The 12,533-nt window shown below is 43.7% G+C and overlaps 1 protein-coding gene across 2 annotated transcripts in view; it reads right to left on the reverse strand.

Annotated features, from left to right (window-relative positions):
- Positions 1–894: 894 nt before the first annotated feature.
- Positions 895–12,533, reverse strand: part of sema3ab (sema domain, immunoglobulin domain (Ig), short basic domain, secreted, (semaphorin) 3Ab) — a 73,873-nt gene continuing 62,234 nt past the window's right edge. For both annotated transcript variants that reach the window (XM_049012697.1, XM_049012698.1), the window contains 10 exons: positions 12,245–12,359; positions 12,084–12,153; positions 11,255–11,399; positions 10,944–11,163; positions 10,560–10,651; positions 9,930–9,971; positions 8,697–8,854; positions 6,926–6,993; positions 5,500–5,645; positions 895–4,607 (listed from right to left, as the gene is read on the reverse strand). In XM_049012697.1, coding sequence (XP_048868654.1) covers positions 4,149–4,607; positions 5,500–5,645; positions 6,926–6,993; positions 8,697–8,854; positions 9,930–9,971; positions 10,560–10,651; positions 10,944–11,163; positions 11,255–11,399; positions 12,084–12,153; positions 12,245–12,359 — 1,515 coding nt within the window. In that variant the 3' untranslated portion in view covers positions 895–4,148. The remainder of the gene's footprint in view (positions 4,608–5,499; positions 5,646–6,925; positions 6,994–8,696; positions 8,855–9,929; positions 9,972–10,559; positions 10,652–10,943; positions 11,164–11,254; positions 11,400–12,083; positions 12,154–12,244; positions 12,360–12,533) is intronic.

The raw sequence follows: 12,533 nt of genomic DNA on the forward strand, positions 1-12,533 counted from the left end.
CGACGGAGCAAAGATGCAGATCCTGGATCTTTAAACTGAAACAACAACTGAGGACGCAGCTCGGATGGGATGGAGAGCATCAGTTCCGGACCCTCTTTTGTAGCAGACCCCCCCCCATATAACCACGGTAACGTGTTAATCTAGGTGTCGAAAGCCCTGTAATCACGTACCTGAACTAAATCAGGACCCTATGGAAAATGCCGATGTCGTACCCTGGCGGGGGCGGAGAACTGCAATTTACAGGCTCCACAGTAAAATCATTCTCACACCAGCACCGATCAGGCTGAACGCTGCAACCTTTTCTCCTCAGTGCTGTAAATTTACCTATTGTTCTCTCTCTCTCTCTCTCTCTCTCTCTCTCTCTCTCTCTCTCTCTCTCTCTTTCTTTCCACCACGTTACATGTCGCACACACTAACTACCCCACTCTTTATTGCATGGTCCTTCTACCTTCACTTCCACACTTGGGCACAGCATCAGCCGCATGCACCGTGCATGACCATATTTTATGACAGGAGCCAATAAACAAAACGCAAAAAGGTTTAACAGCTTATAAATAATTGAATAAACAACACAAGTATTGTTTTATTTCTTGGGCCATTGGCGTTGTTAGAGGGATAACAAATGCAAATCATGTATTTAAACCTGTTGCTTTAAACATTTTAGGAGAAGTTAATTGTGTCCGGTTAATTAGAAGACAACACCTTGCAGAAATGTTAATTGAGCATCTCCCTAACCGTGCATAGTTTTCTCGCTAAACGCGGTTCCTTAGCGGCATCATTTCTGGTCCCTATTTCCATATTTATGTTAATAAGGAAAATTTGCTGAACTGCAAAATCGAGCACATTTAAACCACACGGGCTTTCAGTGTACAGTTACTGAGCGGAGCCGATGGATCAGCTTTTGAAAGAATCGTTTATTTTAACAACGGATTACATGCTAAAATGAATAATTTACAGCAGCAGTTTTCCCTTTCAGTCCTCTTCCAAATCCACAGAGCCCTTCTGAATATGTACCGATCCATGGATACTGTTTTGTATGTGTCGCAAAACATTAAATAACTGTTAATTGGCTTGTGGGGAAATATATAAACCATGGTTGCATATCGTCGATGAAAAAGTGATATACACACACTGGAAAAAGAGTACTTATAGACTCAAGTATTGTACACCGTTCCCTTGATTTACCTAAGGAAAAATATATACACCTCAAAAACAGGTAAATGTGTACTGCTTGATGGGAAATTCTACACACACGACATTAATAGAGACTTTAATGGTAAAGAAAAAACTCCCGATGCACAAAAAAGCATTCACATGCAATTTGTACACAGTGCATGTTGGACCATGACATGATTTGCTTTATTGTTATCACTATTATTTTACATAAAATTCACAGCTATGGCAGGGTATATTTTGTCTTGAAAAGAATAAGTATTCTATAAGTTTGCCATGTTGGAGTTGCAGTTTGTAAAACAAAATCATCCAGTCGCGTACTGTGTTCAAGTATAAGTTCTTGACAAGCCGCTTTTTCCCCCTAGTTTACTGGCTGGTTTATAGGGAGAGGTAACGACTTTTATTTACGGAACGCCAAACGAGCAAAGGCATGTGATTTATTTAGCGAAACGCGGTTTGACCTTTTTGTAACGCCATAGAGCGCGCAATGTAGAAAGAAAAGAGCGTAGTTCTGTGTGTGGCGAGTGAACGTAGAGGAGCGTCGAGTTGTGAACCGAACTCCATCTCCGACCCTAATCAAAGCTCGCGGTATAAGTACGGTATAATACGGTAATAAGGTGCGCCGACATAAGACATAAAGAGGCTCAAACAACCACGTTTATATCGCATTCATTGCGTAAAGTGAGTAATGACAAATACATAACATAAAGTTTAGTTCATACTTCACTTTTCCGCGTGCACTTTCGCCCCGTGGACGAAGATGATCGCGGTTGGGTCATGCATACAGCAGTGATATTCCACCAGACCAGGAGAGTGCACATTACAACAAAAACAAATACGAGCAGTGTAGTGAACCGGGTGTAATTTTATGAAGAGTTTACCCTACCAGTTGGGTGGAAGTAAAGTAATATGGAAATAGAATATTCTGAATTCATTTCAAAATGAATCATGTTGATTTTGAAGATACCATATGTCTGGACAGTATGAAAACTTAGATCCACCTCCACAGCTCCAACAACAATTCTTCTTCCTATACTTTTTCTAGGTTGATCTATGGTTTTTGCTAGTTGGTGCTGCCACCTACAGCAAACACCTCATCAGTTTCCTTGGACATGCTCAGTCGACATGCAACGGCGTGCATTATCTCCATTGGACATGATAACCTGGGCACTGTCTGGCACTGACCCCTAATGACAAAATTTATGCCACCTTGTGTGTGGACCGAAAGCTCATGTGGAGAAGTGAAGCATGAATTCGTCTTAACATGTTTCTTCCACGTAACAGACGGTTTCCTCTGACTAAGTCAAACTCAGAAGCCGGCATTTGCATGCTGTCAGCTTCTCGGTCATTTCTGCTGAACATTTTGGCCAAAGTTGGACCCAGCATGGCAGCGTTGCAACGTGAGGTAAAAGTAACTTTCTGTAAAAGGTAATTTCTGTCAATCACTGCACTATACTGACTGCACTGTGGTATGAAATTCGTGCAGATAGTTATTGGTAGCTTAATGAAATCTAGTCTTTCCCCTTTGTCGCCTAATGCATGCATCGTTCGTTAATTAATAAATTATCAGGAGTGGATCCAGCAAAGGTCTTCTAAGGTGTCAGGACTTTACAGTATTATTAGTTGTAATATATACAAGCTGGAATGCAAAAAATACATATCAAAAATCAATATATATACTGTTCTCTTAAAAAATGAAGGACTGTTTAATTTAAAAGGAATGTTTAATTTGTTGGTTCAACTCACTGACTGACAGTATGTTACAAGTTCTTATTACACCTTCCAGTCAATATTGAACTGAAAAGGATATTTTATTTTAAGGATATTTTACGTTTTAAATATAGCCTTTCCATTAAGCTATTTGGAATAATTTATGGTAATTTACATACATAACTGGATGGTAGTTTGCTTCTGAACATGAGAGACACATTCAGTTGACCATGCTGCGGATTCAAATCAAACTAAATAACTTAGAAATAATGACACAAAAGTAAAGAAGCGATTCTAAGAAGGACTCTAACCCCAAGATGATGCAGTAGTTTGTGTAGAAAGCAAAAACATATACAATAAAATACAAATAAAACTATTTTACCATACTTTACGATAAAACTCTGTTGATGCAAAAATAAAACATTCCTTTTGGAACAAGTTTACATAGTTATCTGACCTGGAAGAGCTTATTCAGATTGTTAACAGCGCTGGCCTCATGGCCTGAATCTTGCTGTATTGACCTGTTGCAAGGATCCTTGAGTAATGTGCATGTTAGTAGCATTATATATAACAATCGTATTGTTATAATAAACCACTGATGGCAGTACAAGAAAATCAAAATGTTATTATTTTTTTTTTTTTAGAGTTTTGAGTCTTCAGAATTTAAAGACTGCAATGATCAGCTCACCATGCTGGCTAGTATTGAAGATGTGAATTTAAGATCATGAAGGAGAATGGGTATATATTTTTTCCCACAAGGATTCAAAGAAATGTCATTGTCGGTGATTTCCCACAGTAAAAAAAAATGACATAACTGGTGTAAGCATTTAGATGATAGACTTAACCACTACATACAGGCTAATTATTCCAAGAGTTATCGTTTCTCTCCTCACATAATGGGGATTTCATGGTTTTCAGCTACCTAAGAAGTGGTAATCATTCAAAATGACTGGAATATTAACAGACCTCAGCTAAAACCAAGCATCACACATAGTCTCTGCTGGAGATTATTTACAGGAAGTCCCGTGTCCGTGTACTGCATCGGTGTCCATCTTCCCTTGATGGAGATTGGTCAGACGGGGGTGGAGTGCCACCAGGGGAGGGCGCTTTCAGTTCTCTTCATCCCTTCTTTGTAAACATCTTCACCATGGCAACATCTTGGGCCCGGAGCATCTCTGCACTCATTTCCAGTTTAAGTTCCTTTGGGGAATCTACTCAAAAGAATGTACATGTTTTGTTTTGCTCGGGCACATCAGGGTGCTCGCTCAGACGCTTCTCGGAGCCCTCTCCAGCTCGTGGGTCCTCCGGTTGCGGCCCTTCTTGTTGTCCTGCAGGTGCTTCCACTTGCCTGCATGCGCTGGGCCGCTCTGAGTCTTCTGGCGCCGCTGCCGGCGCTCTCGCCTCCATACTTGGTCACAGAACTCCTCCACGCTATTGAGGTTGGGATGGTTGATGAGGGACATGAAGTCCCTGTACCACACCTTCTGGCTGGTGGATTGGGGCACTCCTTCTCGGGCCCTGCCACCTTCTACTGAGCTCTCCTCTTCCTTGTGCAGTAGCTCCTCCAGACGCTCCGTGTCAATGACCTCCAGGGAGACCCTCAGCAAGGCCTGAATGAAGCCATGCTCCACTGCTTGGCAGTGGTAGATCCCAGAGTCCTCCTTCTGTAGGCTCCGGATGAGGAGGCCCTGTTCAGTCCTTATGAATTTGTCATCCGACTTGATCTGCAGTGGAGAAAAAAACAGAAGAGGATTTGAGGACATATGCTATCACTAGCCCCAATTTATTGATCATACTTTGGTGACTTATCCTAAAATGTTTCTCTCCTCTCATCCTCTACAGAAGCCTTTTCTTCCATAAAGAGTGACTGAAGTCACAGAGGTCATTCACTACAACAAAAAGCCTGCGTCTTGTATTTTCAGCTGTTCTCGAGGTCCTTCTCAGTGCTCTGTGGAGAATTCCTGGGAGAGAAGCTGCGATTTCAAAAAGGCAAGTGTAACTACAGCGTAATGGAAACCGATCCTAGGAAAATCCTAAAAGAGAAAGGAACATTAAAATAAGCAAAATTCCCCGATGACAGATTCCATACGGACGGTAGGAATCACGGGGGGCTTTTTGTGGCCTCAGACGGCTGGGGTCATGCGGAGCATGGTGGTTGCGAACCGTAATGGACCGACACGGACTTACACCTGTGGGGTGGTCACGGCTCATTATTCACACCCAGCCCCCACCTCCCATTAGTCAGGCAGGCTGCCTTGTTCCCCAACAAGTGAAGAATGTTAAAAGAGAGACAAGAAAAATAACGAGTCAATGAAGCAAATGAAGAACATCAATCTCGGCTAACAAGGACTGACGGAACTAGCTGTGGAAATCTTCTGTAACTTTCTAAGAGCTGATACCCCAGCATCATGGCTGGTGCTAATTTCTCAGCCCACCTAAGAAAGGGTAAGTTGGCAAAGGGTCTAAATGGATTTATTAACGTAATTAGGTTTATTTCCACACTTGAATTGGAGCCTGTGGACAGTTTTGGTCCATCTTGCAGGTAGTGTAGGCTACAGAGTGCGAGTGCTGTTATTGCAGAGAGCATGACCAAACACCCCCCTTCATCCCGCATACCTCTTGCTTGCGTTCCTCTCCCTGCCTCTGAAGCTGCCAGTAGATGCGAGCCCGCTGTGACTTTGGGCTGCACTCCAGAAACGTGCTGCTATTCTCCACGCCGTAGGTCAGCTTGTCCTCCAGGGTGCCTTGTCCGGTGAGATCGTCTACCGAAGCAGAGGATCCACAGAAAAAGGCTTATCGCTTATATACGTACAAACGTGAGTAATCCATTCCAGAATCCTCATGTAAGTCAGATTTTGCACAAGACTTATTCACCTTCATATACCATTCAAGACACCTTATAACAAAAAACACTAAATATGCATATTAAAGAACACATACTGAATAAATGAAAAGATAAAGTATAAATTATCTTACAGGCATATGTCGTCTTTTGGCACTAGCACTTCTTTAGACGTGTATCTTGGACATTTTTTGCGCAAGTCTGGATTTACCTAGGCTGGTCTTAGCTAAACTAGAGCTGCCAGAATCTGCACAGTATGACCCATTGCTTTGTGTTTGTCATTTAGCTTCTTAGGAAAGTCAAAATCAAACCCATAAGTGCCATTGTTAAATTTGGGAGCCTATTCATTGCTTTTCACGCCTCAGTGTTGCTCTCCCTACAAAACAGCAGCTTTTGGCATGCAAAAATCTGTAGCCAAATGGGATCATGGATGTTCCGAGAACACATCTGTCACCAAGTAGAGCTGTTAATTTCCAGCTGTCGGCTCCAGAATTGCTTCCATGCCATCATTAATAGTGAAGCACAGTGGTCTCTGCTCACTCCTTTGTCCTTGGTTTAGCCCCAGGAGCCTTGGCCTGGCCGCTCAGGTGGTTTTAGCTTACGGAGTAACAGGCAGGTCCCTGTGTGTGGTCCATTACCCCCCGCCTAGTGCTGAGGCTGACGATAACAGGCAGTTGCTTTTGTAGGATGTATTGTTAATGATGAAGGACCTTCCTCACTATAACCGGGATTCACACAGGCAGCATGTGAACAACCAGGCGACAATTTTGGGGGCTCTGTAAGGGGCCTCAAAGACTCATTAAACTTTTTATAACTGATGTCATTCTGACCTTTATATGTATTTTTCCAGAGCAATGAACATGTTTGAGAAAGTGAGGTCAGACGGTCCCTGGGGCAATTGGGGATTAAGAGCCTTGCACAGGGGCCCAAAGATGACATCATTCTGCTGACCCTGGGATTTGAACTGGTGACCTTCCGATCAGAAACACAGCATCTCCCCTTAGTGCTGACCATTTTAAAAATAACTTTCAATGTATATTTAGAGAAATGTCAAATTTGTCACAGAAACATCTTGCTGTAGGAGCACGAGTGAATTCGACAATTGCTTTTTGTGTTTCTACAAAGAAAGACAAAATTTTAGACATATGGAGTTTTTCTGAGAGAGAACTACTGTGTGGGGTTATGAGACACTGGGCATACCATTATGCTGGAGGTCCGAGCACTGGGTCAGAGGGTCTCCATTCCTGATGTCCTGACGCCTTGTCCTCCTACAAGAAAGTCATGGACGCTTCCCATTAACACAGCTGCCTGTTCTCGTGCCCTAATTAACATACGCGTGGCAAGAACAATGCAGTGCCTTGGCAACAGTAAGCAAACAGTCGCATTTGAATGTTTTGCTGTGCGTTTATGTTCATTTTTAATGTGGAAAAGGGCTGTTTTTGCTCAGGGTGGAATTTCCTGAGCAAACACACGCATGTGGTTTTGTGTTCAATCTCCAGTACGGCAAAAACCCGAGGCACGGCCTCCATGCTCTGGCATATTTCTTCCCCTGCATGTGACATCAGCGTGGTGCTGCTTAGGCCCCTGTGCTGCTCGCTTATCTTACGGGGTTACGGCAGCCGAGCCACCCAGTGGAAACCTGATGTCAAGCTACCGATGTTGAAGTTGGTAACCCGAGAAAGCGCCACACGCCAGGGGGACTGACTGCCTTTTGGAAGAGTAGGTCGGAATCTGAGCACTAATGAATGAAAATCCAAATGGCAAGGAGGGATTTGGCCAGAACTCTTACCTTGTTTAGTACCTCCAGTACCGATTGAAGCCCAAGTGGCACTTTTGACAAGCTCCGTCTGAGACTAATTGGCATCCCTGAGGTGGTCACCTATGTCACCCAATGGCTTGACCAGTAGTGGATCTTTTATTATTGCCTTTCTGGCCGATCTTTACATTGTAATTCGTACATTTGAGCCATAGGGCTACAGCTGAGAAAATGGTCAACACCCTCATATTCCAGACCCAGGGATGTTGAAAACAACACATAAAAAAGGCAAGAGTGAGAGATGGTCATGTCTAGACTATTAACCTGGAAGTGTGCCTCCCCTTTTGTAATAACTTTGATGACTTTAAAAACATCTTTAAAATTATTTTTGGCCGATGCTCGATGTTTGCATTATCCAATTCAGACTGGTCTCTTGCAGTACCGAAAGCAGTGAACCATTACACTATGGTCCCTCATGAAATTTTTTTTTACTTTCGAGGGCCTCTTAGTGTTATCTGAAATCCACTTCCTGTTTTCCAAGGAATTTAGAATGTCATACAACAGGGATATTTTCACAGGAGGCCTAGTTCACAGATGGCCACTGTCCTCAACAAGAATTTCAGAAAATAACCTTTTTAGTATATTTGATGACATTCAAGGTCCAAGACCCAGTGATCTTCCACTTAACTCTTCTGTCTCTTGATCCTTAAGGAAGTGGGGAATTTGCAGACATGTTTGCACAGTGTCTAGAACAGGGCTGCTCATTTAATCTCCTGGAGGTCTATCACCCTACAGAGCTTAGTTGAAGCCCCAATTTAATACACCCGGCCTAGTCTTAACTTAACTGGCTCTAATACTGAGATGCTACTGAAGAGCCTGATTATCTGTATCAGGTGTGTTAAATTTGGGTGCCACATAAGCTCTGCAGGGTGGTAGATCTCCAGGAGTTGGGTTGGCCAGCCCTGGTCTAACACTATCCAAGATTTTTGCCCTACCCTCTGAAGCAATGGACTGAATTTGCCCACAAAGGGTTAAAGAACATTCTATCAGCCGTTCACCCTGCATGGTTTCCTGAGGAACATTCCTCCTTCCTGCCTGGCGTGTCCAGTGTGAGACAAATCGTCTGTTTCTCATTTCGCCACGCAAAGCAAATGTTTGGACTACAGTGGTCTTCTGTGGTGATGTCCGAGTGCAAGGGGGGTGTGGCCCAGCTACCTTTTGGCGGTGGGGAAGTAGCGAGAGCACTCGGTGCCGTCCCAGGCGCAGTAGGGGTCTCGTGCCAGGCAGCACTCAGCACAGGCTTTGCCATAAACCTCACAGCGGTGCAGGGGCATCTGGGAGACCCCGATGGATGAGCCCAGGTACAGCTGTTGCTGTTGGGAGAGCAGATGTGTGTTACTGTCCAGGAGGATTGGTGATCGTCTGCTTCTGTTCACTGTAGTGGGTTCAAGGGGCAAAGACAGAAGCAGACAACTTCATACTGCGTGAAATTAGACTAGCAGAAATCGGTAGCGTTTTAAACAAGTGCTACAAATTACCCATTTCAGTGAAGCAGTGTAGGTTGACTGCTTAAAGAAGTACTAGTTTCCAATGATTGTTAAAGTATTGCATGTCGATCCACCCCACTTGTGATGGAACATTTTCCCCTTTGCTCAAAGGCTGACGCTGAACATATTTCTGTACATCTATATCTCAGACACAAGCTGTGATGAACATTTAAGTGGTGTCATTAATCCTGAAAATTAGCCACGGACTACAATGTGTAACAGATTTAAAAAAAAAAAAACAAAAAGAACAACAGAAACCATTACACACAAAAACCCTTTAATAATCTCGCCTTAGATTTCATACCAAGTAAAGCAAAACCAAAAGCTTATTATTTTGCTTTTGAATTGTGTTTTTCACCCTTTGGGAATGTTTCACATATTTCCTTTGTATTTTTGCTTTGTTTTTTGGTTTTAGGGTCATTGCAGCGTATGTAATGCATTTTAATGAGCCTGGAGCTACCACTTTCAAGCTTCGTGAGACTTTGTGCAAAACAATAACTGAAGGAAACCTTTGGCCACGTATGTTAGCCTCTCCCTCCATGTCATTTCCTGTGTTGTTTTTCCGTGAATGTCTTTGGTAATGAAACACACATGAGATGTTCAGTGTAACTTGTGGCATTCCCCTTTAAAGCAGATATTACCGTGTCAGCTAAAGTTCATCTTTAATATGCTGACTAGGGGGCACTGTGACCTCCCCAGCGAAGCTGCTTCTTGACATTTATCGCTGGAACAACATTAACAACAAATGTTTCAATTTCGAGCGATTGTGTCCGGATGTCAGCCTCCTTTGAGTTTGACTGGCTGCAGAACAGCCTCACTGAGCTTGGCACGCTTTGGAAAGGCTGTTGAGAAAATCTCAGATTAACGTGAGGCTGGTGAATGTGTTCCGCTGAGGATTTACCTGCTTGGTGGAGAGCTCCATAGCTGTGATGGCAGTGGGCTCCTACGAGGAAGAGTGGCAGCCAGATTAATAAAGTTCAGAGTTCATTTTCACAAAACAACACCTCACATCCCCTCCATGTAGTGCTCCACTGAGGCAGTAATATAGAGCAGCAAAAAGCCCTGACCTCTGCATCAGAGTTCACTGAACCACTGACATTTCAGCTTTATACTCTGCGGTTAGACAAAAAAATCCCCTTCCTCTCTGGATTTGGTCATAGGTGGTCGAGCTTGGCCTACATATTCCCCAGTCTCTCCTCTCTTGGCATCATATTAGAGATTTTCTGTTAACAAAACAGCAGATCATTCTTGACGTAATGCATCCTGGAAATAAATCAGGTCCAGCATTGGAGCTGCTGAGTTGCCTGTAGTATCTTATTGACATATTTTGTGTAGGATTTTTGGAAACGTGTTTTGTGTTATGGACTTTTATTCTAAGATTATTATGATCTGTGTGTGTGTTGACCAGAGGAATCTCTCCTGTTGGGTTTAGTAAAACTCTTCAGCTTTTAAAAGTTCAACTGCATTTCGCCCTTCAGCCACTGCTTTTGCAGCATTTCTGTTCGCCTCTATGAATCTTGGCAGGCCGTACCCGGAAGACGGTCATCTCCTCCAGCAGAACTTCTTCCAGATCGTGCCAAGTCTCTCTGGGAATGGACACCACTTTCAGAACAGTCCCTATATCTTGAAAACAAGACAGAGAATGTGAATGTGACCCAGCACAGCCCCCTGGGCTATGTCATGTGGGGGTGGGGGTGTTGTCTCTGGGGCCCCACTCAAAAAGTTACTTTGGGGCTCCTTGCCCCCCCTAATGTAGTGACTCAGAGGCAGGGGCCATGGCATATTTTCAGAGCCAATAGAGAAACAAAAGAGAATTAAAAATGATGTAACATAAATAATCAACTATTTAGGAGGAGGTCTGTCGGGAAGGGAATTGCAGAAACAAACAACTTTATCTGATCATGGCGGTAGTCACCTGTCCCAATGAACATGACGTCATACTGGCCATCCTCTGCCTCCACTCTGTCCACCACAATCTGGGTGAACTGGTAGTCCACGTCAGTCTTCGTGATGATGGGCTGGTTGTTGATTGGATAGACGGGATTGTGCATGGCAGGGTGGCCTCTGGCAAAGGTGATGACATCATCGGGAAGGTCCTTCGTCGACTCGAACCCCCCGAAGGTCTTGCTCGGGCACTGTGAACCACCAAGAGCCACGGCAGTGAGGGAATGGCAACCCTGTGTTGATATCATATACCACTTGGCCTCCTCTGCATCCCTCACTCACTGTTCCTGGCCGTGGATAGGGTACCCTCCCCTGGAAAGGCACCCACTGGAAGTTGGGGCCATCCCGGTGTGCGTAGGGGCCCAGGAACACTCTCCTAACATCAGTCATGCTGTACATGCACACCGCCGACCCCTTGAAGATGTTACTGCAAGTAGAAAATCAAATCCATTACCCTGGAGAACCTCCAGGCCTCTTTCAACTACAGATTAATCCCTGTGATAAACTGCCTTCCCCCACACAATTAGCCCACGTATTGATTACGATGCAGCAGTGGATGGTTTGTTAGTTTTTGTTAAATGTTATTTAGGGAAAATTCAATTAGGTGTAACGCCGACTCTTATCACACTGTGCAGCTGCACACGCTTCATGGCAGTAATGCAGTCAAAGGAGAAAAAGCTAGCAGATGAATAATATTTCCCTTTGTTTTCTTTGACGTCTTCCTGTAAATATCATAGATCTGTCCCCACTTTCCCTCTTGAATATGTAGCACACATCTTTTAAAAAGTTTGCATAAATTTTAATCAGAAGAAGGAAACATGCTTTTCAAGGACAAGGCAGGTCATTATCCCAGTCCGCTTTTGGTCTGCTCACATGTGCTAACGTGTGCGCTGCATTCATTGACATGATGACCGGCCCACATTTACTGACATGGATATTTGGACCAGCAGGTCACTAAGTGGACTTCTAAGGAATCCTATGTCTCTGCCAAGTGAGACTATACAGCATGCTCCCTAAATATGGGATAAGAAGGGGCATCAGCATCGGGAGCATTATCCTCTCCAAAAGCTCTTGTAGAACGTTGCCAGCCTCAAAGAAAGGAAGCATTCACCTGGAAGTAGCAAACACAGCATAAATGACTGGATTCTTCGGGTCCTTTGAGCTCATCATAAACACATCCTCTAAGGGTGATAGAGACACAGTTAGCATGAATCAAACAAAACACTGGCATTTGCCCTGCGGGATGAGAAAATGTGGCACAAAGCGACTTACGCAGCTCGTCGAAGTGGGTGTCGATGCCGTTATTGCCGGGTACTGAACAAACCAGCCGGGCTTTTAAGAAGGTGGTCCATTTGTTCACCAGGCTCCTGTGACCCCCAAAGTCATTCTGTTAAAGAGATAGGACTTGAATGAATGGTTGCAAAACAAACAGACAGACATTCTACATTTGACTCGTTCATTGACAAATACACAAACGGGACATCATTAGAATGGAAAAAAATACGGAAAATACATTTCCCAATTTATTGAGCAGAATAACTCTCATGAAGCTGCAAAGGTA

Source organism: Brienomyrus brachyistius, chromosome 1 (genome assembly GCF_023856365.1).
Source record: "Brienomyrus brachyistius isolate T26 chromosome 1, BBRACH_0.4, whole genome shotgun sequence".
Taxonomy (NCBI): Eukaryota; Metazoa; Chordata; class Actinopteri; order Osteoglossiformes; family Mormyridae; genus Brienomyrus; species Brienomyrus brachyistius.